At 42.5% G+C, this 25,420-nt stretch overlaps 1 protein-coding gene across 1 annotated transcript in view; it reads right to left on the bottom strand.

The window, feature by feature from the left end:
- Nucleotides 1-1,764: 1,764 nt before the first annotated feature.
- Cav1 (caveolin 1) overlaps nucleotides 1,765-25,420 on the bottom strand; it is a 32,551-nt gene continuing 8,895 nt past the window's right edge. Inside the window, exon 3 of the mRNA XM_005363750.1 lies at nucleotides 1,765-3,971. Within this exon, the coding sequence (XP_005363807.1) occupies nucleotides 3,630-3,971 (342 nt within the window). The 3' untranslated portion in view covers nucleotides 1,765-3,629. The remainder of the gene's footprint in view (nucleotides 3,972-25,420) is intronic.

The following is a 25,420-nucleotide window of genomic DNA, read 5'->3' as shown; positions in this document are numbered from 1 at the left end:
ATGGGAATCAGAAATAATGAAATATTTTAATCAAATGTCTCCTTTCCATTTTTAAATGCAAAATTAGCAGCAAATCCCACAAATAACTTAATTTGCCTAGAATTTTTTATTTTATTATTATTATCATGTGTGTTTAAATTATTTATGCCTTTTATTACCACAGTCATTATCTTAATTTAAGAAATGATATTGAATTTATATTTCAAGTATATTATAATGCTATGTATTTTATATATATAAAGCACATGATTTTTGGTTCTCTTTGCCGTTTATTTTGTATATTTTTGATATAGAGAAATTTAATACATTAATGTATTCATAAAGCAGATCTTAGCTTTTGTAGCTTTGCCCATTTTTTATAGTAAGGGTGTCTTTCGTCACATCCTATCTGTTCAAAATGTGGAAAGTTTGAAAGACAAAGTATTGAAAAACCAGTACTCATGTCAGGGAATCTATAAGTGGTCTGTTCAGACTGATCCCTAGTGCCCTGGGTTGACATGCATTTTATGTAGGTGGAACTATATGAATGTGTTATATATGAAGCTGTTTATTGGCAATATGGAGTCAAAGTCTTCCAAAACCATGTGGATGCTTATGTATACAGTGATGAACCTGTTTCATGTATGTGGATGAACCGAGCTGCAGTGTGATTTTGTTCATATATAGGCAGTCAGACACTCACATTACAAAACAGAAGGATAATTTATTCCTGTCCAAGGACACTTCACTCATTCTCCTTTAAATGGAAGGTCCCACTTCTGCTGGGGTCATGTGGTAATAGTTAGGGTGTGTCTAGTAGAAATAAATTGATGGGTAAATTCATAGTCCATGCAGAATTGCCTGCTAACCAATGCTTTCTCATCAAAGAGAAGAACCCTGTGATGTTCAGAAAATTTTCTTAGTCAAAAAAAAATTTAAAGATTTTTTAAAATTAAATTTGGGAGCTTTGCTGATTAATTTCGATTCATTAAATTGACTGGATATTGGGTTGTCCAGATTTATGGTTAATCATTATGCTATGGTTCCTTCAAGAGTGGTTTGAATCATATTATATTTCAATTGCTAGATTCAATACTGCAAGCTTCCTTCACTCGTGTGGGCAGACATCATTCAGTCAGCGGAAGGTATAAAAATCTTGAGAGAGTGATCTTCCTTCAAGAAAGAAACAGGTCCTTCTGTTCGGCTCCTTCCAACTGGTACATTAGTTCCTCCCACTGTTATTATTGGAAAAGTGGAATATTAGTTTTTCTGGAGTCTTGGACTCATATGGCTTTAGTTGGATCCCCAGCATCCTGACTCACCTTCTAGAACTAACCAGTATCCAAAATCATGAAGCCAAGTCCTCCTGATAAATCTCTTATTCTCTATTCTTATCTTGGTTTCTATTTCAGTCTCCATATTTATCATAACTCTGTTCTGTGGGTTTGTTTCTTTGGAAAACATTAACGCAGAAGTCCAAATCAAAATTTAGATGGAATCAAACAACATTATGGATATCCTTCATGTAAGGTTATTGGAATTCCAGTTAATTGATAATAAATCATTGTGTAAATTGCTAAAAATACCTTTGTTTTTAGTTATGAATTTTAACTAAGTTATTTGAAGTAATCCATGAGTAGCAATGACTTTTACTAGAAATATTTCACTTAAATTAATTTTTAATATTTGAGATGTTTGCCACCCCCAACACAATACAAGCATGCAAATGCACATTATACACACGCTTACTACATACAAACATACACAGAGACACAGACATACCTGTTTAACTGTTAAACATTTTTATTGTGCAGATTTGAAATCTTTATAGGACATGCAGCATAAAAAAGTGTAAAATATATCAGAAAGCGTATAAAAGTTCAGTAACCTTTTGAACCAGCCATGGACTTACATGAGACTGAGCATCTAGGAAGAACAGACATGTCTTGGGGCACACAGTTTACAGACTGAATCTCATAGTCATTTCCCAAGTGATTCTCTTTATATAAAGATAAAGAATATCTTTGCATTTAAACAAGTATGCAGGATAGTACATTTTCAGTTATGCACACAGCTTAAAAGTCAAACTGTGTCCATGCCAGTGTCTGTTTTAAATGCAAGCAATCAAAGTAGGCAGCAGGTTGGTAGTTAAAGTGTGGCAAAACTGAGGAAGGAAACAACAGTTAGGCAGAACTCCAATAAATGTATAAAAACGAAAGTAAAAGCCTACCTGGGATTTAAAAAAAAAATATACCCAGGGGCTGAGCTGTAAGGTGGGTGGGGAATAAAAAGCTTTGGGGTGTCTCAGGTAGGCAGCTTTCTGGAGGACTTAGGTACACAGGTGAAATTCCTCAGTTTGGGTTCAGAAGAACTAGAACTTATTCCAGCAAGAACATTACCTCAAGCTTTTATCGCCGCCCCTCCCCCATCCTCTCTCTGAGCAAAGTGATGTTTGGATCAGTCCAAAGGCTCCTGGCAGGGGGAGGGGTCAAGTGTCACAGCATTACAGACTATTGCAAGGGCTAGTGTAGGAGAGGGGGTCATGATTGCAACAGCGTCAGCAGTCTGCTTCCCGCCAGCCCTCCCTGGAGGCCCACTGATCAGCTGAGAACGGAGCACAGTACCGAGCAACTACACCACCCCAGCGACAGATCGGCTTAGACGCAGGAAAGTGTGATTGCTCTTGAAGCTAAGTGAGGCTGACTAGACGTGCTGACCTCAGTCAGTGACTGAGAGTCAGGGAAAGTTGGCTTCCGCTCCTGCCAGCCCAAGAGAGAGCTCATCCCTGTTTGTCTGTTCTAAATCCGCATTGATGTTGACCAGGCTTGTCGTAGAGAAAGATGCTACACGACCAAGTACAGAGATCAGTTTCAACAGGTTCTGTATCTCAGAGTCAGACACAAGGATAGAGAAGTAGCGAGATTTTCTGTTTTGTTTTTAGGAAAGCTGCTGGCATAGCGAAAGTGGATGAGTTAGACCCTATTAGAAAAGAAAACATGAAAAATTAGAAGGCACCCAGGTCCTTATTATAGGTATAACAAATATTCAGGCACACAAAATAACAGGTTAAAATGTCAAGATGAATAAGACATTAATGATATCATGAGCATGACGATTTTGGTCTCCAATTTGACAGCGATTACTAGATCCTGCTAGGTTGTGATTGTTAAGAGTGACAGCAACTAACTCCTCAGATGGCTGGGAAGTATCTGTTTAAAGCCTGCACCCACGTCCCTAAACATGAGGCCTTAGGCTGGAATTCTTCCCTTTCTAGGACATCATCATTTTAGAATAGACAGCTAAGGTTGTTGGTCCTTTTTCCATCCCTACCCCCTGTTCTTCCTATTTTTCTCAGGTTATCTTTCAATGATATGCTTGTATTTTAACCAATAGAGCAATGATCCACGAACAGAAGAGAGGGTAGGAATGGTTTTTTTTTTTTAACATTTCAGACTGTCAAAAATAGATGCAGTAGCTCAAAAGAGACAAAAGTACATATGAAAAACGGAGCAAATGGCTTCTTTGTTCTGGACCAGGACAAACCACTCCTAAATGGCTGCTGGGATAGCAACTTGAAACTCGAAATTGGCACCAAAGAGATAATAAGGAAAAAAAAAGAGTCGGGAATACTTCCATCACTGAAATGTCACTCATATTTCTTTCTGCATGTTGATACGGATATTGCTGAGTATCTTGCCGATAGCCTCAAAGAGTGGATCGCAGAAGGTGTGGACATAGATGGAATAAAGACGGCCGATGCACTGAATCTCAATCAGGAAGCTCTTGATGCACGGTACAACGGCCCAGATGTGCAGGAAAGAGAGAATGGCGAAGTAAATGCCCCAGATGAGTGCCATCGGGATGCCTAAGACGGTGGACAACAAGCGGTAAAACCAATATTTTGTCACAGTGAAGGTGGTGAAGCTGGCCTTCCAGATGCCGTCGAAACTGTGCGTCCCTTCGGGCTCTGCAATCACATCCTCGAAGTCGATCTGAAGGAGAGAAATTGCAGACCGTGAGCGTAAACGGAAGGAAAAGGAGACACTGCTTGAGATTTATGCAAATCTCTTAGATCTGTTTGCAAGCCGTGTGCCAGACAATTGTCAGCCACCAACAACATCTGTCTCCTGGGAACCCACTGAGAACATGACTATGTGGGTTCTTCTCAGATCTGACTGTTCTAGGGTGGAGCCCAAAGGCATTTTCACATGGTCCCTAAGTGTTTCTCTGCTGTGTCAATGGTTGAGAACCTATTGCTTTTGGAACAAATGAGGACGTTTTAACTTCTTACTTTAAAGTAAAACTCAGAAATGGCAAGGGACACACAAAACACAGTAAGATGTAAGGAATGTGACATAATTTTATTGCATTTAAAACAATGATGCAGCCTTGAGGACTAGCTATCTTAAAATCCATTAATGACTTTCCAAACAGGATTAGCAGAGTCATGTCAGGAAATTCGGTCATGGGTGAGCTGAGGCATTAAAATGGGAGGTGAGGCTTTAGCAGAGCTTTGGAAATGAGTGTGACGGGGAAATAAAATGAAGGAGGCTGGAAATGTAGGGAGTCAAGCCTCCGGAACAAGCAAGACTGAGGACTGGGCGTGTCACAGGCAGAGGAGACTGGAGTGACATGGTCAGGAAGAGGATGAGGCCAAAACGTTGTTTTCCATACAGTTGAGAGTCAATTGAAGATGCTAGAGCTGGGAAGTGTGGCCACAACCACATAGAGTTTCTTGAGATGAACTTGACAATGTATGTAAGTATGTATGTGTGTATATGTGTGTGAGTGTGTGCATGAGTGTAGTGTGTGTGTGTGTGTGTGTGTGTGTGTGTGTGTGTGTAAATGTGTATGCTGGACAAAAGGGGGAAAGAGACCAGCAGGGAAACTGTGGCACAGCCCAAGTGAAGATGGCACAGTCAAGATGGGAGAGGGGTCCTAAGAAGAAAATGAAAGGAAAAAAGAAGTAGGGGGGAAAGAAGGAGGAAAATGGTGGACGGGAAAGAAACAAGAGAAAAGAGAAAACAATTTCTGGATATTATCGGAAGATTTGGTTACTTCAAAGAGAGGAGCAAAGGATGACCTTTGAACGCCTGCTCTGACAGTTGGGGAGAGCACAGGAGGCATTAGAACAAGGAAAAACTTATGAAGAAAAACATTTTAAGCTAGCAGGAGAGAAGCTTACTTTAGAATTCGAGAAGATGAGAATATAGTTTTGGTAACAATCAAGATAAATACCCATGGGCCAGGAATCATGACTACTTTAGAAACTGCTCTTGGGAAGCAATCAACCAAGTATGCAGTCACATAGCACTTCAGTCACCAAATGCTTCTGGAGCTTGGTCATCTTGGGTTTCAAAGCTACCTGGAGCAGTAGGTTCCTGTCACTTTGCAACAGGAGAGACACCTGATGACTTTCTAAAGACAGAGGGGGATGCTGGAGCAAATGCATCCCTCTCCAATAGCACCCACTTCCAGGTACCTGTTCACCTACGTAGCTAATTCTTAGAGTTTATATAAACTAAATGAAGCACGGGATTAAAAACAAATTATCATCAGGAAAGCCAGCGAGTTCTAGGGCTACGGCTTCCTCGTTGCTGCCACGTGAAGAACTCTGGTGTGGTTTGAAATTCACGCAAACTGATGGCAGTTTCTGCAATCACCAGAGCTCAACGTCAAGGCTAGAACTTGGGTTCTTTCTGGCTGCTGCTCAGTGCCAAAGAGCCACCTTTGATTTAGCACACCAAAATGTCTTTTGGAAAAAGGACATGACGCTTACCAGTTTTAAAGTTTATTTTCCAGAACATTCTGTCTTTTGCTCTGCTGCCCAGTGTCCTAATAGTATAATATGCAAAAAAAAACTAGTTTGGCTATAATTTTGTAAGTAGCCGCTGCATTTTTTTCTCGGCACATTTAGAACTAGACTCGGAGGTAGCGTTCACTTGCGTTTTTTCACATTTTGTAAGAAGACAGGAAAATAGCTCAGTTACAGAACCAGGACATGAGTTTAGCCCCCAGAACCCTCTTAAAAAACAACAAGCAAAAACAACAGACAAGGCTCAGTAGGCCAGCCTAGTCTAATTGCGAAGTTCCAGACCAGTGAGAGACTTTGTCTTTTATAGAAAATGATGGGGGGCTTTGGAGAGGAAACACCTGATATGTCCTCTGCGCGCGCGCACACACACACACACACACACACACACACACACACACACACACACACACTTACATGCACATACACACACCCCCCACACGGGGAATATTAGGAAAATTAGATTAAGACTTCAATGATGATATATATTTATTCATAATTATAATATAATACTTATTTATAATTAGCTATTTTCCAGGTTATGATAATAAATTCTGTCAAAGCAATAAAAATAGGAAATGATGATTTTTCTTTGATTCAGCTAAAATATATTCCTTTTTCTGTTTTTTTTAAAGATGCCATTATTTTGTAAGTGAAACTGAAGATGTCAAAATTGCAACATTTTCAGGAACATTTAAGTCTGGGATGAAAGTCCAAGCAATGGCGGTTTACAAATCCCCTGGGCGTGCACACAGGGAAGAGACCTATTGCTGTTACCCTGTTCTCCCAGAAATACAAATGAATCACCAGGTGAATCGGAGGTTGGTTTGGGGCTCACATATATTCTGAAAGAAGCTGAGGTTTTGGTGAATACTGAGCAACTTTACAAAAAAATATACTTTTTGAAAATGAAGAGTATTTCACAGTAATGAAAAGGAACGTTGATAGCTTGAGAGGCTTGCCATACTGAATCTTTCCCTAGCATGACCTCAGGACCAGTGGAACATGTGTGCATGCCTGGATGTCTACATATATGTGAATATATGTATTTGGCCTATATTAGCAAAGTATATTCTGTTAGGGAAGATGTCTAGGTATGTATGTTTATATGTAAAACTTCCTGATAACAGCTTCCTTAACTGCACATCTAAGTACTTTTTCAGCAAGCGCATTGGAGATTCTTTTTCTCATGTTAGCTACTTTTGAAACTTTCTCAGGGCCTTCTGAAAACAGGAAGTGAGCACAATATTTAAACACCTCAGAGAATTTCATGAAGGTTTGCTGGACAAATTACATGAATATAGTTACGGTGCTATCTTGTCTTAAGAATTTATGGTGACTTAAAAGGATGAAACAGTGTAGCCAAATTCAGTGTAGCTGGGGGCAGAAGCGAGGCAGGCTGATGAAGCCAAAAGCCAGAGGGATGCTTCCTCCTCTTTACCCCCAATCTACAGCAACAGCCAACTGCTCTGACAAGTGTATCCTGTCAGTACAAAGCCCTGTGATGTGGTGAGTGCTCTCTAAGCTACAGCACTGGCAAGCTCCTCCACCTGCTGATTAGGGTTTTACTAGAGAAGCAAGTAGGATTGCCACAGCCCCTGAAAGACGTGAATTCAGCGCCTACCCCTGGCTCAACAGGACTAAACTGTGTTTGTGATCGCCTTCCTGCAAACCTCTGAGATGCCCGTTCTTACTTCTTTTTGGAGATGAGGTCACTGAAGGGAGTTAATAAATTGCTCCAGGTCCCCCAGATGTTAGCGAGCACAGCCGGAATGTGTCACATTTCAGGTCTAGACTCCTCCTGCTTCTGCACTGTTGGGAATCAAACTCTTACACCAGTCTTGGTGCTTGATTTTTATGAGGGTAGACGGGCACCCAGAAGTGCTCACACTGTGGTTGCTGAAAGAAAGATTCTTGCTAACACTACCGCTTTAAGTCGGGACATCTGCTAACAGGGATATTTTGAGTCGTGTGAACTGAGCATATTTATATTGCTCTGAACAGTATGCTCTTGCAATTCTGGGAACTCAGCCAGGGACTGTCAATATAATTGGTAGAAATGGAAACTGAGGCACAGAGTGATTAAAACGAGGCAGACAGTACCCTGGTTTCAAGTGAGTTTGTAGAAAAGCTGACATTATAACGGGAATTTTACCATTCCCAGGTGAACCAACAGCCAGAGGCCCCCCACATCTCCCCCTTTTCACGTACCTATTCCGTGTCTAGGCACCCACACATCTCTCCCTGCCATCTAAAACTATGGCTTGGAAGTATTTCTGCATAGGTTTTAGAGAGATGTCTTCTTATTACAGTGCTCAGGACGTTTTCATACTTCAGCCAGAATTAAAAAAACTGGAAATGGACACTTTTACTTTTTTAGAAAGTGTGTGTGTGTGTGTGTGTGCACATCTACTCAGCTTGATGTGCATATCTGCATCGTGGGGGGTGTTGGAGTCTAAATTCTGATGCCCCTGATAGCACAGCCAGCGCTTTTAACTGCTTAGCCGTGAGGAATGGACAACTATCTTCAGTGTATGTTCTGACTTGCATTCAAAGTGCACGGAGGTGAACATAGTTCTACTAAGTGAACGACCATCTAGTCAGCAGCAGGGCAAACTTCCCCACCACCTAAAGCACAGTTATTGAGCAGATTCATAGAAACTAAAACATTTCCATAGGAATTTAAGTTTTAAAATTCATAGAAGTTTAAATCAAAGGATTCTTGAACTGAAGTCCCGTTTAAAACACAGGAATCAATGGCCACCACTGTCTTGACTAGAGCAAGGCTATCTACTCATCAAAAGATAGACACAGGATTGGAACTCAGTCTCAGGAACACGCCTGGCTTCTGCCTGACATCACCATTTGTTCCCAGTCAGTCTGGTGGTTGTGCTCTGTGACCAACAAGAACGACTTCTGGCCTTGTACTTGCATTTAAACATTGTCTTGATCTGCAGAGGCCCCACGGGTCCATTTGTTAGACAAGTGATGGTGCCTTTTTCTGCCAGTTTCCTGGGCACACACTCTTTGCATAAAGCATCAGACTGAGTAACTGTCCATCAAAATGGCCACTCTTGAGTCCTGTTTCCAAAGGGGCTTCTCCCATTTGTCCCTGTCCATTGTTGGTGTGGAATTGTGCCCTGCCATTGACTAGGTGACTGTTAGTGAACCATGTTCTGTTCGTCATTGCTGGCCTCACCCAGAGTAATACTTCATCTGTTCACTCCGATTTGGAATGGCATAGGAGTTAGAAATTGGCTTTTCTTTCTTTTTTTTTTTTTTTTTTTTTTTTTTTGGTTTTTCGAGACAGGGTTTCTCTGTGGTTTTGGAGCCTGTCCTGGAACTAGCTCTTATAGACCAGGCTGGTCTCGAACTCACAAAGATCCGCCTGCCTCTGCCTCCCGAGTGCTGGGATTAAAGGCGTGCGCCACTACCGCCCGGCTGAAATTGGCTTTTCTTAAAAGATTAGACAAGATCACAAACCTAAGTGGTATAAGCAACCCTGTGGTTTTTAGAGTGAAATCCCTCAAATGAAGCTCAGTTATGCCACCAAGGAATTGGTTTTCTGTTCTGTAACCTAAGGAACACATTGCCATTTTGGTAAAAGTTGTTATGTAGACCTACACATCAAAGATTGGGATGTGCTTCAGCAAGATTTCTGTGTCTCAATGGATGCTTTCCCGGGAGTCAACAGTTTATATTACTAGATTTTTATAAATGATGCTAGAATACCTTTGCATAGCTTTTGCTGTTTCTGAAACATAACAAAATCTAGCAACGGATGTCAGGAAAAGCAATCTGTCTTGTTATGTTTTGATAATGTTTGACTAATGCAATAAATCTCAGCAGATCCCATCCTGTTAGATGTGTCTTTAAAGGCAGTTTACGTGTACACACAGCATTAAAGAAACAGGGTCAAGTTTTTTTTTTCTGTCTCAAAATATGGATCTTTTTTTTTTCTGAAAAAAAGTAGTCAAGGAAAATTGAAGTACCTTTGTGAGTTTATGCATAACAATGTTTTCACATTTGGTAGTGGGAAATATATGTTTTAGTACTGTTAGTGGAAACTCTGATTTTGTTAGAATATAAAAAATATCTATTAGAACATTATTAACATGATTAAATATATTTGTAGGACATATTACAAAGCAGCTACCAAGATGTTTGCTGAAGACCCATCTGTTGTCTGTCCAACACAGTCACACTGCTGCCCCAACCGAGTCTCAACCACTTAGGTAACTGGAAGGGTCTCCTGATCTCAGAGTTATGTCATAATTAGTTTATATCTGGGATAATCAGGCTAGTCTTCTTGGTGAGTGGTTTGTGGCTTATTGAGAATATACATGTGACTCGATTCTGACTAATAAGATGTAAGTTAGTCTGTTGGGTGGAAATTTCAAGACAGATTTTATTTACTTTTTATTCATTTGTGTGTGTGTGTGTGTGTGTGTGTGTGTGTGTGTGTGTGTGTTAGTATGTGCACATGTACACAGACGCAGGACAGGACATCAGATTCCTTGAACCTGACTTCGCAGGCAGTTTCGAGCTACCCAACGTGGGTGTCAGGAATCTAACTCTGGTCCTTTGTGAGAGCAGTGAGCACTCTCAACTGCTGAGCCATATTTCCAGCCCCCAGAAAAAAACTTTATATATTTTTTTAATAAAAAAAGACAGGACCTCATGGGGAGATCCTTTTCATCCTGCGTAGATAGTATGTGCTATTTACAAAAGTTGATGCCATCATATGACCATGAAGTGACAGGAATGAGTAAAGAAGAAGGGGATGGAAATGATGCTCTTTTAGCCATTGATCAGCTGTGGAATCAACACCAGCAGTGCTGACCTCATGACTGTTCCTATGCGCTGTGTACATACCATTATTTTAAGCCATAGCTCTAGGTTTCATTCCCATAACACACATCTCTGTTGGTAGGCATACTGCATACACTTTTAGAAATATGTTCCGTGTCTGGCTTCAACCTTCCCACATTGCTAGACATTCCCACCGAATGCAGCCAAAACTAATTCAGGAAGTGTTTACTTTACAGTAATATCAGAATGACAAATTAACTAGGAACGGAGCAGTGCAATGTGTTATCCATCTATAAAAATGAAATTTAAATATAATAGTATTGAAAATGGCTCTCAAGGATCCCTTTCCAGCTAGTCACGTTCTTTCAATGCCCTCTGCTTGAGTTGGTGGCCAGAAGTCATGATTGTCCTTCAAAAGGGAAGGGTGTCATTTTGAAGATGAGTTTACAAAACCCCGTAACATCTGACTGTGTGCCTTTCTTGCTCTCTGGCTTGCTTTGCTGGAAGCTAGCCACCATGATTGGATTCCCTTAGAAGAGGAAGGCGTGGCAAAAAGTAAAGGCAGTCCCTGGCTACCAACTATTGAGACATTGAAGTCCTCAGTCCAGTAGCTTGGAAGGAACAGATTAGCCATCAATCGTGTGGAGAAGTCTGGATATGGTACCTCCATCACCTTTTCCGTGGGAGGATCTGATATTGACAGCTGCATTGCACCTTGCGAGAGACCCTGCACCACCATTTAGAAAGGCTCACTTTCATTCCTACTGCACAGAAAGGGTAAAGTGATGGTGTCTTTTGCTCTACATTACTAAATTGGAGGATAATTGGCTATGAACGTGTAGGCAATGAATCCAATTTGCTAACAAGTCACTCTTACATTATCATTTCATGTCTTTCGCATTAGACAATTTAACTTCCATATTTACATAAAAACATGTACAGTTGATATATGCCTAATTTCTTAGAATTTGGTCCTGAGACAAAAATCCATAAGTATGTGATAACAAAATCCAGCATCTTAAACTTTCTATAACCCACATTATCTTAGAAAAATAATTAGACCATTTACAGTGTTTGTATAAGACTGTCCACCATATGTCTCAAATGGCTTGAGCTTATAACCAAATGTGATTGTTGGTCTTAATTTTTACCTTAACAGGACTTAAAATCAACCCAGCATTTACGATCCAACCCACATCAGGGCATGTCTGTGAGGACATATCCAGAGAGGATCAACTGCCTCAATTTGGGTGGTACCTTCCAATGGTGGTTGATACCTGAAGAGGTCTGAAGGGAAAAGCAATATTGTCTGCTTGCATTTGCTCCAGTTCTAATTTCTCTGGCCTTTCACTATGAACTGGACACAAACAGCTCTCCAGGAATCTCTCTGGCTGTTAGCACCTGTTTGGGTCTACTGAGACACCAGTGTTCTGCAGTAAGAAGCTACTGGAATCTCAACTTGTCTGGTGTGAGGTGGTTGTTGTCTGACTACCCAACCCCTACAGTATAAGCTGGTCTAATAAATCCTTTTATATGACACTTGCTTTCCATTGGTTCTATTCTTCTAGAGAACCCTGCCAGAACACCAGATGTGCTCCACAGACTAAGAGCCATTTTGATCTAGAAGACACACCCAGACAACCAAATCTAGACTTCTAAATCGAGTACTCCACAAAGTAATAGTTATTGTTCTTGGTTTTCAGAAGTTCTAAGTGTGAGAAACACGGCAAGAGGGTCTTTCTAGGAAAAAAAAGTGTTAAAATGCTAACACTCTCCTCAGACTCTCTGGGGTGGGATCTGGGCTTGGCACTTTTCTGATTTCAGAAAGAATCTTCTTCTATAGCTCAGGCTGGTCTTGAACTGAAGATCCATGCCTCAGCCTTCTCAGTGCTAAGACAACAATCCTGGATCTGGGCCTCCGTTTTATTTTTAATTTTCTTCAAAATCATTTGCGTTTGCATCTGTCTGTTTGTGGGTCGTGGGTGTAAGCATCTGCAGAGTCTAGAAAAGGGTGTGGCACGCCCTAGAGTCAAACAAGTGACCGTAAGACATCTGAGAATGATGTTGGGAACTAAACTTGTATCCTCAGAAGAAAACTTTTCCTTCTCCTAACCACTGAACCATTTCTCCCACCCCCAGGGCTGTCACTTCAAACAAGACTTCTTGTCTATTCTCATTGCTAAACCCTACTAGAGCCTGCCATGGCTTCTTGCAGTTCATGACAGCCCTGATGCATCGATGCTGTATCCTCTGGGCCTTACAGCCCTGGCTTGCTTCCTTCTCCAGGGTCCTTATATGCTGAATAACATCTGAACTCTAATGGGCAAATGAATGGAAACACCCTCAGAAAACCTTTTTCTAATTTCTATCTACAAATATTGGTTATTGGTTAGAAGAAATTACCATGATTATTATTAAAAAAAAAACCCCATTTAGTAGAAATCCTGATGTATTTCCATCACTCTACGTTCAATAAAAACAAATCCTATGCTTTTTTCAAAATTAGATACATATTTCTAAAATTCTAATGTGCACACCAAATCTAGTCACACTCAGAGAGGGTGTGTCCCAACTCCCTTCTCTGTTCCCACACAAATTTTCAACATGTTGCGAGGCCTTTGAAGCTGACGGAATAATATTGTGTGAGCATGTGGGTATGGACGAGGATGAGAAAGAACACAATTAAATGTTACCAGAGCACAGCGACTTTGCCCTGATTCCCATGTGTTTTCTCAGAGGCAGACTTGGCTGGGCAAAACCGACACCACTGGGCAAGGGGCTGAGGCGTTCTTGCCGTCGGTACTGAAGGCGGAGGGTCTGGATTATGTTATAAACACCTACGATCACATGAACCCCATGGTGACCCACCCATAACTCCAGAGGGTTGTAAATCCTGGGGTAGGAACACTGCTGCCTGTTCTTGGTTTGAAGGCCTGCTGCTTTCCGTGGAAGATGTGAAGTAACTTTGTCTTTCATTAGTTCCAGGACTGTCTGCTGGGGAGCAAGGGAGAAGGACGCGACCATAACCAGAGTGTCAATGCGAACTGACAACCATGAGCAAGGGGGGAGTTTGGAGTGTGGATTACAGGACAGGAAAAGGTCTGCAGTGAGAAGCCTGGGCGCTAGCTTGGCCTTGAACTCTCTCCCTCAGGTCCAGTTCTCAGCAATCTCGCTCTTCCCAAGCTAGAACCTCTGGGTTCCCTTGTCTTGTCTCCTGTCATTTCGTTCTGTTGTCTCTTTGTTTTACCTTAGCATTTTATTTTTCCCTTATTCCCGATGACAGTTTCTCAAACACTAAAAGACTTCAAAATTTGCAGTAGATACTGGAAAAACACAAGTTTCTGGGTCTTGAATCAGAATCAGTAGTCTGTCTATGGTACCAGGGCGTCTTTCCCTCCTATCATGACTTTAATGCAGGATGTCTGGGGAAGAAAAACAAAGCTGCCAGTAGAGAGGCTCTCAAAGCCTCAAAATGGAGACTTGAATTAATGCAATCGTATGTGAGTGTATTGGTTTATTTTTTTTAAAGATTTATTTATTTATTATGTATACAACATTCTGCCTCCATATATGCCCACACGCCAGAGGAGGGCGTCAGATCTTATTACAGATGGTTGTGAGCCACCATGTGGTTGCTGGGAATTGAACTCAGGACCTCTGGAAGAGCAGTCAGTGCCCTTAACCACTGAGCCATCTCTCCAGCCCCGAGTGTATTGTTTTTGAAATGGAATAGATGGTCCAGGCCAACAGCATGAAGGCTGGATTCACCTCCTTCAGGGCAGCATCATATGACAGAAATGGCTCATCCGCTCCTTGCCTTGTTTTTTTTTTTTTTTTTTTTACTTAGATCATGCAAATGTGGTAGTGTTAGCTCCACAGGGATGTTTTAAGGGTTAACACTGAAAATGTTCAAGTTATAGCCAGGTATACCAGGAGCACTGGTCCAGTTGTCTTGGCCAGGAGGGTACGATGTTCTCTGGGATCCACAATAGATTTCTACACTGTAGACTGACTATCCCTGGCCTGATAGCACAGGCGAACACTCCTAGTTTATACTTTGCCATGCTTACATCTTGCCATGCATTGAATTACGTCCCCATTCCAAGCTAAGTCAAAACCCCGGTTTCCAGTAACCATGGGGAGATGGCAAGTGTTGATGGAGGCCGGGAATTGTGCTGAGCAGCTGCCGTCTGATGTCTGCTGAGAATGCTCAACAAACCCCCAGAAACAAGGAAAAGACATAGATCTAGCAGGGGTTTCACAGGCAGCATGGCCTTCCTGATGCCTTGACTTCGGACCCCTTGCCTTCAGTCCGGGACACAATGTCTGTTGCTTTAAGTCAACCAGCTTGTAACTGTTTGGTGGTGGGAACGCCTAGGAAATGCATGGAAGTCTTCATTTTCAATGCCAGGGTTTAGGGATTCCTGAGTGTCTCCATGCCTCTTCGTTTAGGGTGTGCACCCTTTTATAGGGTGACCCCAGGTGGGAACCAAAAGCCGCATGTAATTGAGGCCAGTTGGCCAGGAGTCTTCCTAGGGAGTCCAGGATGCTTTGTTGATACAGCTTCACATTTTCTTATCATGAACTGTTCTAGCTGCAGATGTCTCTCTACACAGCAGGCCTCGCACCTCCTGGTTCATTTTATTCTCCACAGACTTCTGGGGTCTGTTTGGTGCCACTTGTTGATGCTGAGTGTCACCAAACAGGTGACAGAGAACAGACAGCCTATGTAAAAATAGACCAGGAAAGGGCCAGAGATAGGAAGCTGGTGACTGCGCGTTAGTGGACAGAGCGGGGTGACTGTCCAGGCGCACTTCTATTTGCCACGCCAGAGAAGGAGGAATCCCTGTAGCCATCCAGAGTGTCTCCAGTGGAAAAGGCCTGCGTCACTAAATGTATGGAAACCTCATTTTGTGCAAACACACAATTAGAGGCCTCACCCAGAGGTCTGGCTTGCTCACCAAATTCTGTGTTTATGGTTTGGCGTTTGTTATTCTTTAGGCTTCTGGGTACGCCATGGGGAAGATGTGAATGATGACCATAATATATATATATATAAAAGCTCTTTGTATTTCGTTCAAGATAGAACAAGCAGAAATGCCTTTGCCATTTGCAGGCTCGTCTTTAGTCTCTAAATGTGTTTGTTTGAGTCACAGCTTTTGAAGCAGTAACGAGCTCCTTTTGCAGTTGTCACAGTGCACTTCCTGGTAACAGTCCCTGCCGCCTACAGTCCAGCTCAGTTGAAGGAGCACTGCAAACAGCGGCCATTTTATCTCATAGCTGGCATCTTTTCCCCTCCAGTGCCTTTAGTCTGTTTATTAAACAAATAGAAAACGAATCAAGTAGATCCCTGCAAGCCTGGACGCTACTTCACAAAACGGGGAAAGGATTCACACGCGTGTCCTTGCCAGGAGAATCACAGCCCATTGTGCTCAACTGACGCTTGACGTGCAGTGACTACCAGACACAGCCCCTGACCTTCACAGCGGGATTTTCCACGTGGACATGATTGACAGGTTGATATTTAGGTTTATATAAACCCTCATTGTGGGGGTGCACTGCAGAATGATTATCTGTGTCCCTGAAGTCTACTCACTAGATGCCAGTGACATCCTCCAAATTGTGACAAGTAACGCTGTCTCCAGACATGTCCCCTTGGATGGGAGAAAAGATTGCCCCTGGTTGAGAATCCTGCCCTAGGAAAGGATGATATGCTGCAATAAGGCGCTACCTTAAGTTTAGGAGGATCTGTAGCCTGGAATCCCTCTGTTTATTGCAGGGATGTTTGCTTTGCACGGCCATGACCTGGTGGGGCCATTTATTTATCCAGCTAACGTTTGGGAAGAATTTGTTTTTTGAGGATAGAATAAATGAAATGAGGAAATGAGGAAACAGGGCCAGGTCAAGGTCCCAAGGCTGGCTATAGGTCATTGAAAAGGGGACAGTATAATTAGACACGAACCTTGACATTGCATGCTCACTTAGGACCCATTGCCTGGGAGGGGTAATGTCCTTCAGGATATACACACGTGCTTTTAGGTAAGAGAGGGAGCCGTTATCCCTTCTGATTCCAGATCACTAGCTTCTAGAATTTCTAGGAGTCAAGGAAGCTTTGTTCCGTGCCCAGACCCAGACCCAGGGACACGCCCAAGTCCATTCCTGCTGGGGAGCCTCTCACTGGCTGTGCGATGTGGGATGTGCTTGGCTTGCTTCGCCCACCTCTCTCCACCTGGTTGCTTCTCTATGTCTCATCCTGCATCAAAGATTTCCTTCTAGCCATACACTGGTTTCTCACTTGAACCTTTGTTTTCCACCCAGGTTATTTATTACTTCATCACTCCTATTTAATGGTATGCTTTTCTCTCTCTCTCTCTCTCTCTCTCTCTCTCTCTCTCTCTCTCTCTCTCTCCCTCTTTCTCTTTCTCTCTTTCACTCTCTCCCCCCCTCTTGTGTTATGTGTGGTTTCTGTTAGCAGACTCTAAGTTTCTGAAGTATAGTGGCTCATAAATCAATATTTGTTAAATATATGAAAGAATTAGTGAAAGTTGCTGTATTGGTTCCTCTTCCATTGATGTGAAAAGACACCATGTCAAGACAGCTTATAAGAGAAAGCATTTAACTGGGGACTTGCTTATGGCTTCAAGGGTTACTTCATGACCATCATGGATGTGGGAAGAGCACAGGGGCAGGCGGATAGGCATGGTGATAGAGCATCAGCTGAGCTTACATCCTGGTCCAGAGGTAGAAGACAGAGAGAGACAGTGAGACTGAATCTGAAATGGGCTTTTGAGAGCTTGAGGCCCACTCCCAGTGACTGTCTCCATCAACGAGGACACACTACTTAATTTCTCCACGATTGGAAGCAAATATTCGAATATATGAGCCTATGGGACATTTCTCATCCAAACCACTACACTGGGCATTTGAAAGTTGTAGCTCCTCCTCCTTCCAAGAGAAATCATTGTCTTCATTATATCCCCTTGAAGAAACAGAGTTCTGAATATGTTATTATCTGGCTCATGGATTAGAAACTGAATTCACCGATCTAGTTATTTCTTTTTCAACCCAGGTGTAATTTTGGTGAAAGCATGCACAGGAGCTGACTAATGGCAAAGAAGATGGCTTAATTTAGTTTTGTGTATTATGCAAATTCAGGTTCCACCGTACGGGTTGTAATGTAGCTTTGCTCATCAGAGCCAGTGGGTCCCCTAGGAGTACTCAGGTGGCTGAGAACTCAAGTGACTTCATGTTTATCTTCAGAGCCACACAGCTGGGGTGCTAAGTGATGGGGTTAAAATCACGTGGTCCCTTAAATGCTAAACTTTATGCCAGTTGGAGAGAAACAGACTTTATATTCCCCGACGGGAAAATATGACTCAAAGGAACTCTGCCTTTTTGCCTGCTAGTCATTGGATCCATTGCTCACAGATAGGGCTTAAAGGAACTCCAGAAACAGGGCCACACTAACTAGGTGAGTCTGACAACTGCTGGCTTCATAGGAATCTGCTATTTAGCTAGGTCTTTATTAGACCATAGCTCTAACCAAGGCTTCAATTATGGCTTTTCTGCAAAAAGGAAAAAGAAATCTTGAAGGTTTGTAGCCAACTTTGGAACTGACTTCTGGTTCATCTTGGAACACAAAAGCGACCAGTTTGGAGACAATAAAAAAGAAGACCGCAAAGTACAGAGTCCAGATCTGTGAAGTGAACGCCAGCTCCAGATCATCTCCAGAATGCACTAAGTGTGCATTGCGGAACATGTGGGTTCAGCAGGCTGCCAGCGACTTCAGTCTTTCCAAGATGATTTCATTAATTACTGTAGCTGCAGTATTAAGAGCAAAGAAGCCATTTGAAAAAATTCAGGAAATTCATAATAAAGATACTATTGACGATTAACTGGGCATGGTGGCACAAGCTTTTGATCCTAGTACTTTGGAGGTAGAGGCAGGTGGATAACTGTGAACTCAAGGCTGAGCTTGTCTGCAAAGATGGTCCCAGGACAGGCATAGTTACTGATTTACTCTGTCTCAACAACCAACCGTCACACAAACTCCTACACACACGCTTTGTTGATGAGAAGTCATCCACCATTCTCTTTGTCAGTATATTTCTGGGTTTCTATTGTTGCATGAACGTTAGCCTACTTGAACGATGAGTCCTTAGAAATGAAAGTGACTTAGGGGTTGTCTTATTATAGACACAAAAGGTGGATAGGACTTTTCCAAGGGCCAAAGTAACATTGGAGATATGTGTCCAAGAGAGAACTAGAATCAAAATTTACTTTCAGACTCAGTTTTCCCTTCTTCTCTGAGGGGTGACTGGCATCAGTAAATGTCAGTCGGTGACTTGGGTTCTCTTCTCTGTGAGGCACCAGAGAACTCAGTGACATCTGCCTGGTGTGGATTCTCTGAAGTTGCCCATAACTATGGGCACTGCAGGAATTTTATAGCATTTTTAGGAGAAAAACCAACGTGAGTTGTTAGCTTTACTGCAGGTAAGAAGAAGGACTGAAGGTGACATTTTGGTGCTCTGAACAATAGGCTGTCCTCTTGAGGAAGAATAGACAAAGATAATCAAGTAGACAGGAGGCAGCTGGATTTTCCAAGTACCCTCAGCTTCACTCTGCATGGAAAGTTTATCTCATGTAGTTGCTACAGCAGAAAATATTATATTCTGGTAAATTGCTAAGACACCCCTGTTCACTATTAATAAGCAGTGAGAGAAGTAACACCTTACTGTCTTGGTGGTTGTAAAAAATCTTACTCTGACATGTGTTTTTTTATTGATAAATTCCAGTGGTTTAAATCAAAGTCAATTTAATTCTGACTGTCTATCAGCTGCATGTAGGAGCTACAAAGAAGGACTCCATGGAGCTTGGGCCCTGCCATAGACCAATTACATCATATTTTCTACATCTCAGTGTGCAGTGCTTTAAAACGCTCTGCAGATGGCTTGAGGCTGGATGAAGAGCCTCTCTGTGGAAGCCACACCTTCTCATGGGGCTACATCTCAAGGTTCTACCACAATGGGGTTTATACACGCAGCCAGCGCTGTGAGTATGTGCTGTGTAGGAGGGCGTGGAGGGCAGGCTCGCCTCACAGATAATGCTTCGTTGTGACCTTTTATTCCCTACAATGCTCGCATTTTCCAGTGTGCTGCTTCTGGATGTTTACCACTTGCATTCTCCATTGCTGATTAAAGTGAAGCCACATCCAATCTTTACCCAAGCAAACCAGGTCCGCGGCTGAAATAGAGGAAGGTGTTCATATACTTCTATGCTTGGCTGTGTGTAGGGGCTGTCACACACACAAAATTATAACTGTAGAGGATCTGAGAAGTAGTAGACACAAAGAAATAAACATGCAGCCATCAGGAAAGCCGCTTCTTGAGACACATTGCTGGGATTATTCCTGGGATTAACCCCGGTTATGACTTGAAAGTATTTTCTGCTTTCTTTTGAAGTGAATCATGGAAGGCTTCTCTTTCCTTCAATGAAGACTCTGTCTGAATAATATGTGTCCCATATTATTTATTACTCCTGGGAGTAATAAATCTCCCAGGAGTCTGACAATAAGCAAGGTCTTTCCCAAATTATCATGCAAACCAAAACGGTCCCTCCCCTGGGAATTTCTCTTCAGTCCTGATTACCAGCATCTTGGTCTTCTCAAGGGTCTCTCCAGTCCCCACCCCCTTTCAAGACCAAGCAGTCTGTAGGATGGCAAGGTAAAGAATCTTGAAGGTGACATTCCCTTTGGGATATCAAATCACGCTTGCTTTAGAACATCATCTGATTATGGGGATGCTTAGTGTTCGGTAGCAACTGACAGACTTACTATGTATCTCCCGTTGCTAAGGTATTTTGTGTGTGAATGCAGTGAGGGCATGTTTACACTTGTTATTCTTAAAAGAGGTCATGGTTCTTGAGGGCTGTGGAATCTAGCCCACTATTCTAATGGCATATTGCCTTTCCACACCACATGTTCTCTTGAAAACAGCCCTCTTTCCTTGTTACTTGTCTATTTTTCATGTTTAGTTAATATATAATTCCCATTATATATACCTTATTTCGATTCCTTTCACACAATTGTGCTTTGTAGTAGTCATTAGTTTCTATAGGCTACCTGTAATCTGTCAAAGTTACTTTGACTTTGGGTTAAACACGGATATTAATAGGGTCATCATAATGGGTGTCATTTATGAGGTGGAAGACCTCTCCACTTGTCTACTCCAGGCTCTGACAAAACATGTGTGCTAAGACTGTGCTTCTGGCCTGGATGTTTGAAACCTGGTTACACACCTAACATTCTCATTACACCCCAACGCTCTTCCTGAGGATGCCACTTCCTCTTCCTATATATTTTTAACTGAATGGTATTGCAGATATTTTACACTCATTCTGTTGCCGAGCCTCCTATTGGAAGTCAAGTTGGTGACTCTTAGACATATTCTAGTAAATCTGTCTGCCATTACAGGAGACAAGAACAGGTCGCATCTCTGAGCAAAAAGCCGGCCTTTCATCTCACATGGCACAGACACCAGAAAAGAAGTCCTGATATCTGACCCCCAGAATTCTACATTCTCTCTGCTCTGGTTTCGTTTTTTACCTTTTCCTTGAAGAAGAGATCTGTGATCTATAAGAGACCAGCCCTGCGGTGAAAGAAACCGTCTCTGCTATTGGAATAGTAAATGACAATTCGGATCCTCTCAGCAAAAAAAGCCTCCAGCTCTGCATGCTCATCATCAGAGAGATCAAGCAAAAGAGGAAGAAGTGGGGAAGCCCAGCAGCAGCCAGTGGCATCCTGAGAATGTGCTTGGGACACCCTGGAGCTTAGAGCTGATCTGTGGCAGCCCAGGAGGTCAACATTAGAAGGCCCAAGTAGGACCTATTATATTGTGTTCCTCTAATATCGGAGTTTTAAAAAAATCAAATTAACATTAAAAAATATGTATTTTAATACACACACAAGTATTTCAAATACAGACAAACTGTGTGTATATGTACATATAGAACATGTTTTCCTTCTCATAGTACACTGATAGCTTGGCTATTTCTATCACTCTTTCAGCTTTTTGTTTTTGTACAAGGTTTTGAACTGTAGTCAATAAAAGGCACGAAGGAAGCTAGGTGATAATGTGATCCAACTGTGGTTTCATTAAACAGGACTGAATCATTCAGAGTGTCGATTCGATTCTATTGAGCCTCTATTTTCTGGTGACTGATTCAGTTGGTGCTTGATTCTGGGGTTCACCTGCAGGTTTAGGGCAGGGATAGAAGTGAGGACCATTGCCTTGCCCTGCTGGACTTGAAATGAGGGAAAGGGAGAGGGATAGCCACCCTCCTCCAAAGGAACGAGAGGAGAGCACTGTCCTCTTAGCAAAGAGTGAAACCATGCCCGGAAAGCTTTCCAGCGCCACAACGGTGAGAACGGAACAGCTAGAGCATCTCAAGAAGCACGGGCACCTGAAGCTGCTGCTGCGGGGTGCCGGAGCCCTGCGTGTGTCCATGGGGTATATTCTGGAACTCCAAGGACTCTGGGTCTGCTGGGGAGCTGGTCTTCCTAAGTATATCTTGAGTATGTTGTATGGGAACAATTTATTCTCAGATCTATTTAACTACAGAAATAGAAGGGGTTTATCAAAAAATAATTTGGGGGATTGGTTGTAAACTGTTTTTTGTTTGTTTGTTTTAATGATACCCTTTCCAAAAAAGCAAAACAACAAATTAAACAGACAAAAAGCCTGGCTTTTCGAGGAACAAACTAGAAAGGAGGTTGTTGAATTAATAAAAGCAATCAGCGATGATTCTAACAAATCCAATGCCCTTTCCTTGATTCTTCCCGATATGCACACCTCAGCCACGTTCTACTGCTCGCAACCTAGGGAAGGGACAGTAAGGTGTACGCATCGCGAGGCACGACTAACGGACACTTCAGTTATTCTCACAGATTAATGCGGCTCGTAAAATGCACTGGTTACGTCTGTTTTTTGTTTCTGGCATTTGTTTTTTAGAACAACTACGTAATGCGTAGAAAGGAAGTCTCAGAGAAACTCCCTGCAGAACTCAATAGACCTTTCTCCCACCAGCGTCTAACTAAGGTTATTCTCAATCGCTTCCTGTTTCCACAATGTATGGCTCCGTGGCACGTATGTGTATACAGACCAAAGAGGCAAACGGAGAACCTTCAGAATGGTTGTTTTGTACTAGTTGGGACCTGCTTCCTTGTTCTCTCCGGTTTACCCCGCCCTTCACATCCAGCGGGACGAGCCCCACCCGAGGTGCTTTCGTGAACCTGGGTGATCCACGGCACTCTAAAGCTTTCCAGTCAACGCCTTTGATTCTATGCCCACGCACTGAGATTCCCCAGAAGTTTGTGCTCATCTCTGGTCCTTGCAAAATAGCGTCCTGTGCCTCCCTGGGAATGTGTGTGTTTGGGAATGTGCATATGTTTCTACATCAGTTTTTCTTCTTTCCTACCAACCTACCAGGATGTGGAGTCAGGTCCGACAGTGAAGATATTCCTATTACTCCTAACGTAGGCCACATCAAAAACATATGTTTGTTCATCCTGAGGCTGCCATCTCCAACAGAGAGGAGCTGTTTCTTAACACCTGTGTTTCCCTGGAGTATGGTTTGTTACAGAGGGATGTGGGATAACAGTGGTTAAGAGCCCAGGCTTTTGCATTCTCTGTTTGGGTTCTAATCCTGACTCTTTTACTTTTCTGTTAGTGTTCTGAGCAATCCGTGTTTTCTTTTTGCAAAAAAGAGTGTGCTGTTGATAGTAACAACAATATGTAGTTCACAGGACCGCTGGAGGAGTAAGTGCTCTTGAGCCATGCTGTAAGAAGTGCTAGAGCCCCCCCCCCATTCTTCTCTTCCTCATATCCACACAATTAACACCAGGAGGCTGTAGCCAGCCCTTGAAAGGGCATATACCCCCAGCTGACTCTGTGGCCCCGAAGCCCCTTTGTGGGTCACCAATGCCTATAAAGATACAAATACTCTGATTGGGTGAAGAAGGCCATGCCTAACTGGCTTGTGGTTTTACATGTGGTTCTGGCTACACTAAGCTGCTGCTGGCACCAGTCAACTTCACCTCCCTGGATGCTCTTGGTGGGAACCCTTTCTGTGCAAACATACACTTGACTTTGAAGACCGCCAAGAACTCTGTGCTCTGGGCTTGACTGTTGTCTGTCTTTTAGTTACACGATCTTACAATGGCCTGTGTGCATATCCTCCCCTAAATCCCATACCCTTGGAGATGGGGCTATGATTCAGCTACTCAGGGAACGCCTGACCCTGGATGAATGCATGAATGTATAAATCCATACATGAGCGTGCCATGTATGAATACTTGGCAGCACTGTGTACAAAGAATTGAATGTGTGTGTGTGTCGGGGCGGGGGGAGCTGGAGCAGGGGTGTGTGCAGCTTAGCCCAGTCAGGGACAAAGATTTTTATTAGACTTTTTAAATTTTTGTTTGTTTGCCTCCCATCACCTGCTTCTTCACTATTCGGGCTCAGCATCTTTCAGTGTTCACAGCAAATGAGAAGTGTAATTGTGTTTGACATGTGCACCACACATGACTCAGAATCATTTCTAGACACAGATAGCTAGCATTGAGTCTGTCAAGGACTGGCTACAATATAATGCTATTATGGGCTCTGTAAAGGTTTGCATACTTCACGAAGCTGCAGAATTTAAACTTTTGAATTACTGTTGAGATGCAGTCGGCCAAAATATATTTAGATATTGTCAAAATTAAAAACGCCTGGTTTTTAATTACCGAAACAGGTAACAATGGTTAAAGGGAAGCTTGTACTTCCCTTTCTGTGAAGTAATGACCAACAAGAGACATCTCCTCAAGGTCCAATAGGGAAAGCAAGATGTATTTTATATCTGAACCATCAGCACAGTTTCCGGGAGAGGCAGGAAATATGTGTTCTCTGCAGGTGTAACACTGTTCTACCGACTAAATCCCTCGGTATTCGCCCAGTCCGTGGGGCATGCAGATTTCCTTTAAGACAAAATTAAAAACACATTTCCCTCCTCCCTAAACAATGGTTCATGTGAAAATATGCTGCTTCATGTTTCCTGGACTAACTGAAAAATAGTTAAACATTTCAGTCTTTTGATTGACTCACTGATGAAATATGTGGGGGGTGTCAGTTTATTTAACCCTGTCATTCACGGAAAGAACCCAACGGGTTCGTATATGGGAGATAGAGGTTAGAATCGGCTCATCCAGGTGGGGCAGCTTGCTGGCTGTGACAAAGGGTAGGAAAGATGTGACAATGTAGAATGTGGAGGAGGGAGGCAACACACACTCGGACTGCGAAAACTTTGTACCATCTGTTAGAAAAGTGAGCGGAGAGATTTCTAGTGTATCCTAGGCACAGGAATCAGTAACAGGTGATTGCCAATGCATTTTTGATCACTTTTTTTTTTCTTACAAATTAAAGCACTTCTGAGTATGTCATGGGGGCACCATCAATAATTGCTCAAGGTTTTTTGAAACTCAACTTGCCCATCTAAATCAGTGTTGCCTGCCATGGGGCAACATGGAACATTGGCTTGCCGCACTCAGGTTACCCCGGGTCTTTGGGATTCTAGTTGGCTCTCAACTCAAATGGTCTCAAGAGATGGAAAGCCATTGAGCAAGGCTGACTTGGGAGTACTCCATGCTGTTTCCAAATTCTCTGGTGAGGTTTAAAGTTCCAGATCCTCAAATAGTATTCTGTCAGAGAAAATGTCAAAAAAAAAAAAAAAAAAAAAAACAGAGAGAGAGAGAGAGAGAGAGAGAGAGAGAGAGAGAGAGAG

Source organism: Microtus ochrogaster, linkage group LG10, assembly GCF_000317375.1.
Source record: "Microtus ochrogaster isolate Prairie Vole_2 linkage group LG10, MicOch1.0, whole genome shotgun sequence".
Classification (NCBI taxonomy): Eukaryota; Metazoa; Chordata; class Mammalia; order Rodentia; family Cricetidae; genus Microtus; species Microtus ochrogaster.
Note: the sequence above shows the minus strand (reverse complement) of the source record. Positions and strands in the feature narration are given on the sequence as shown.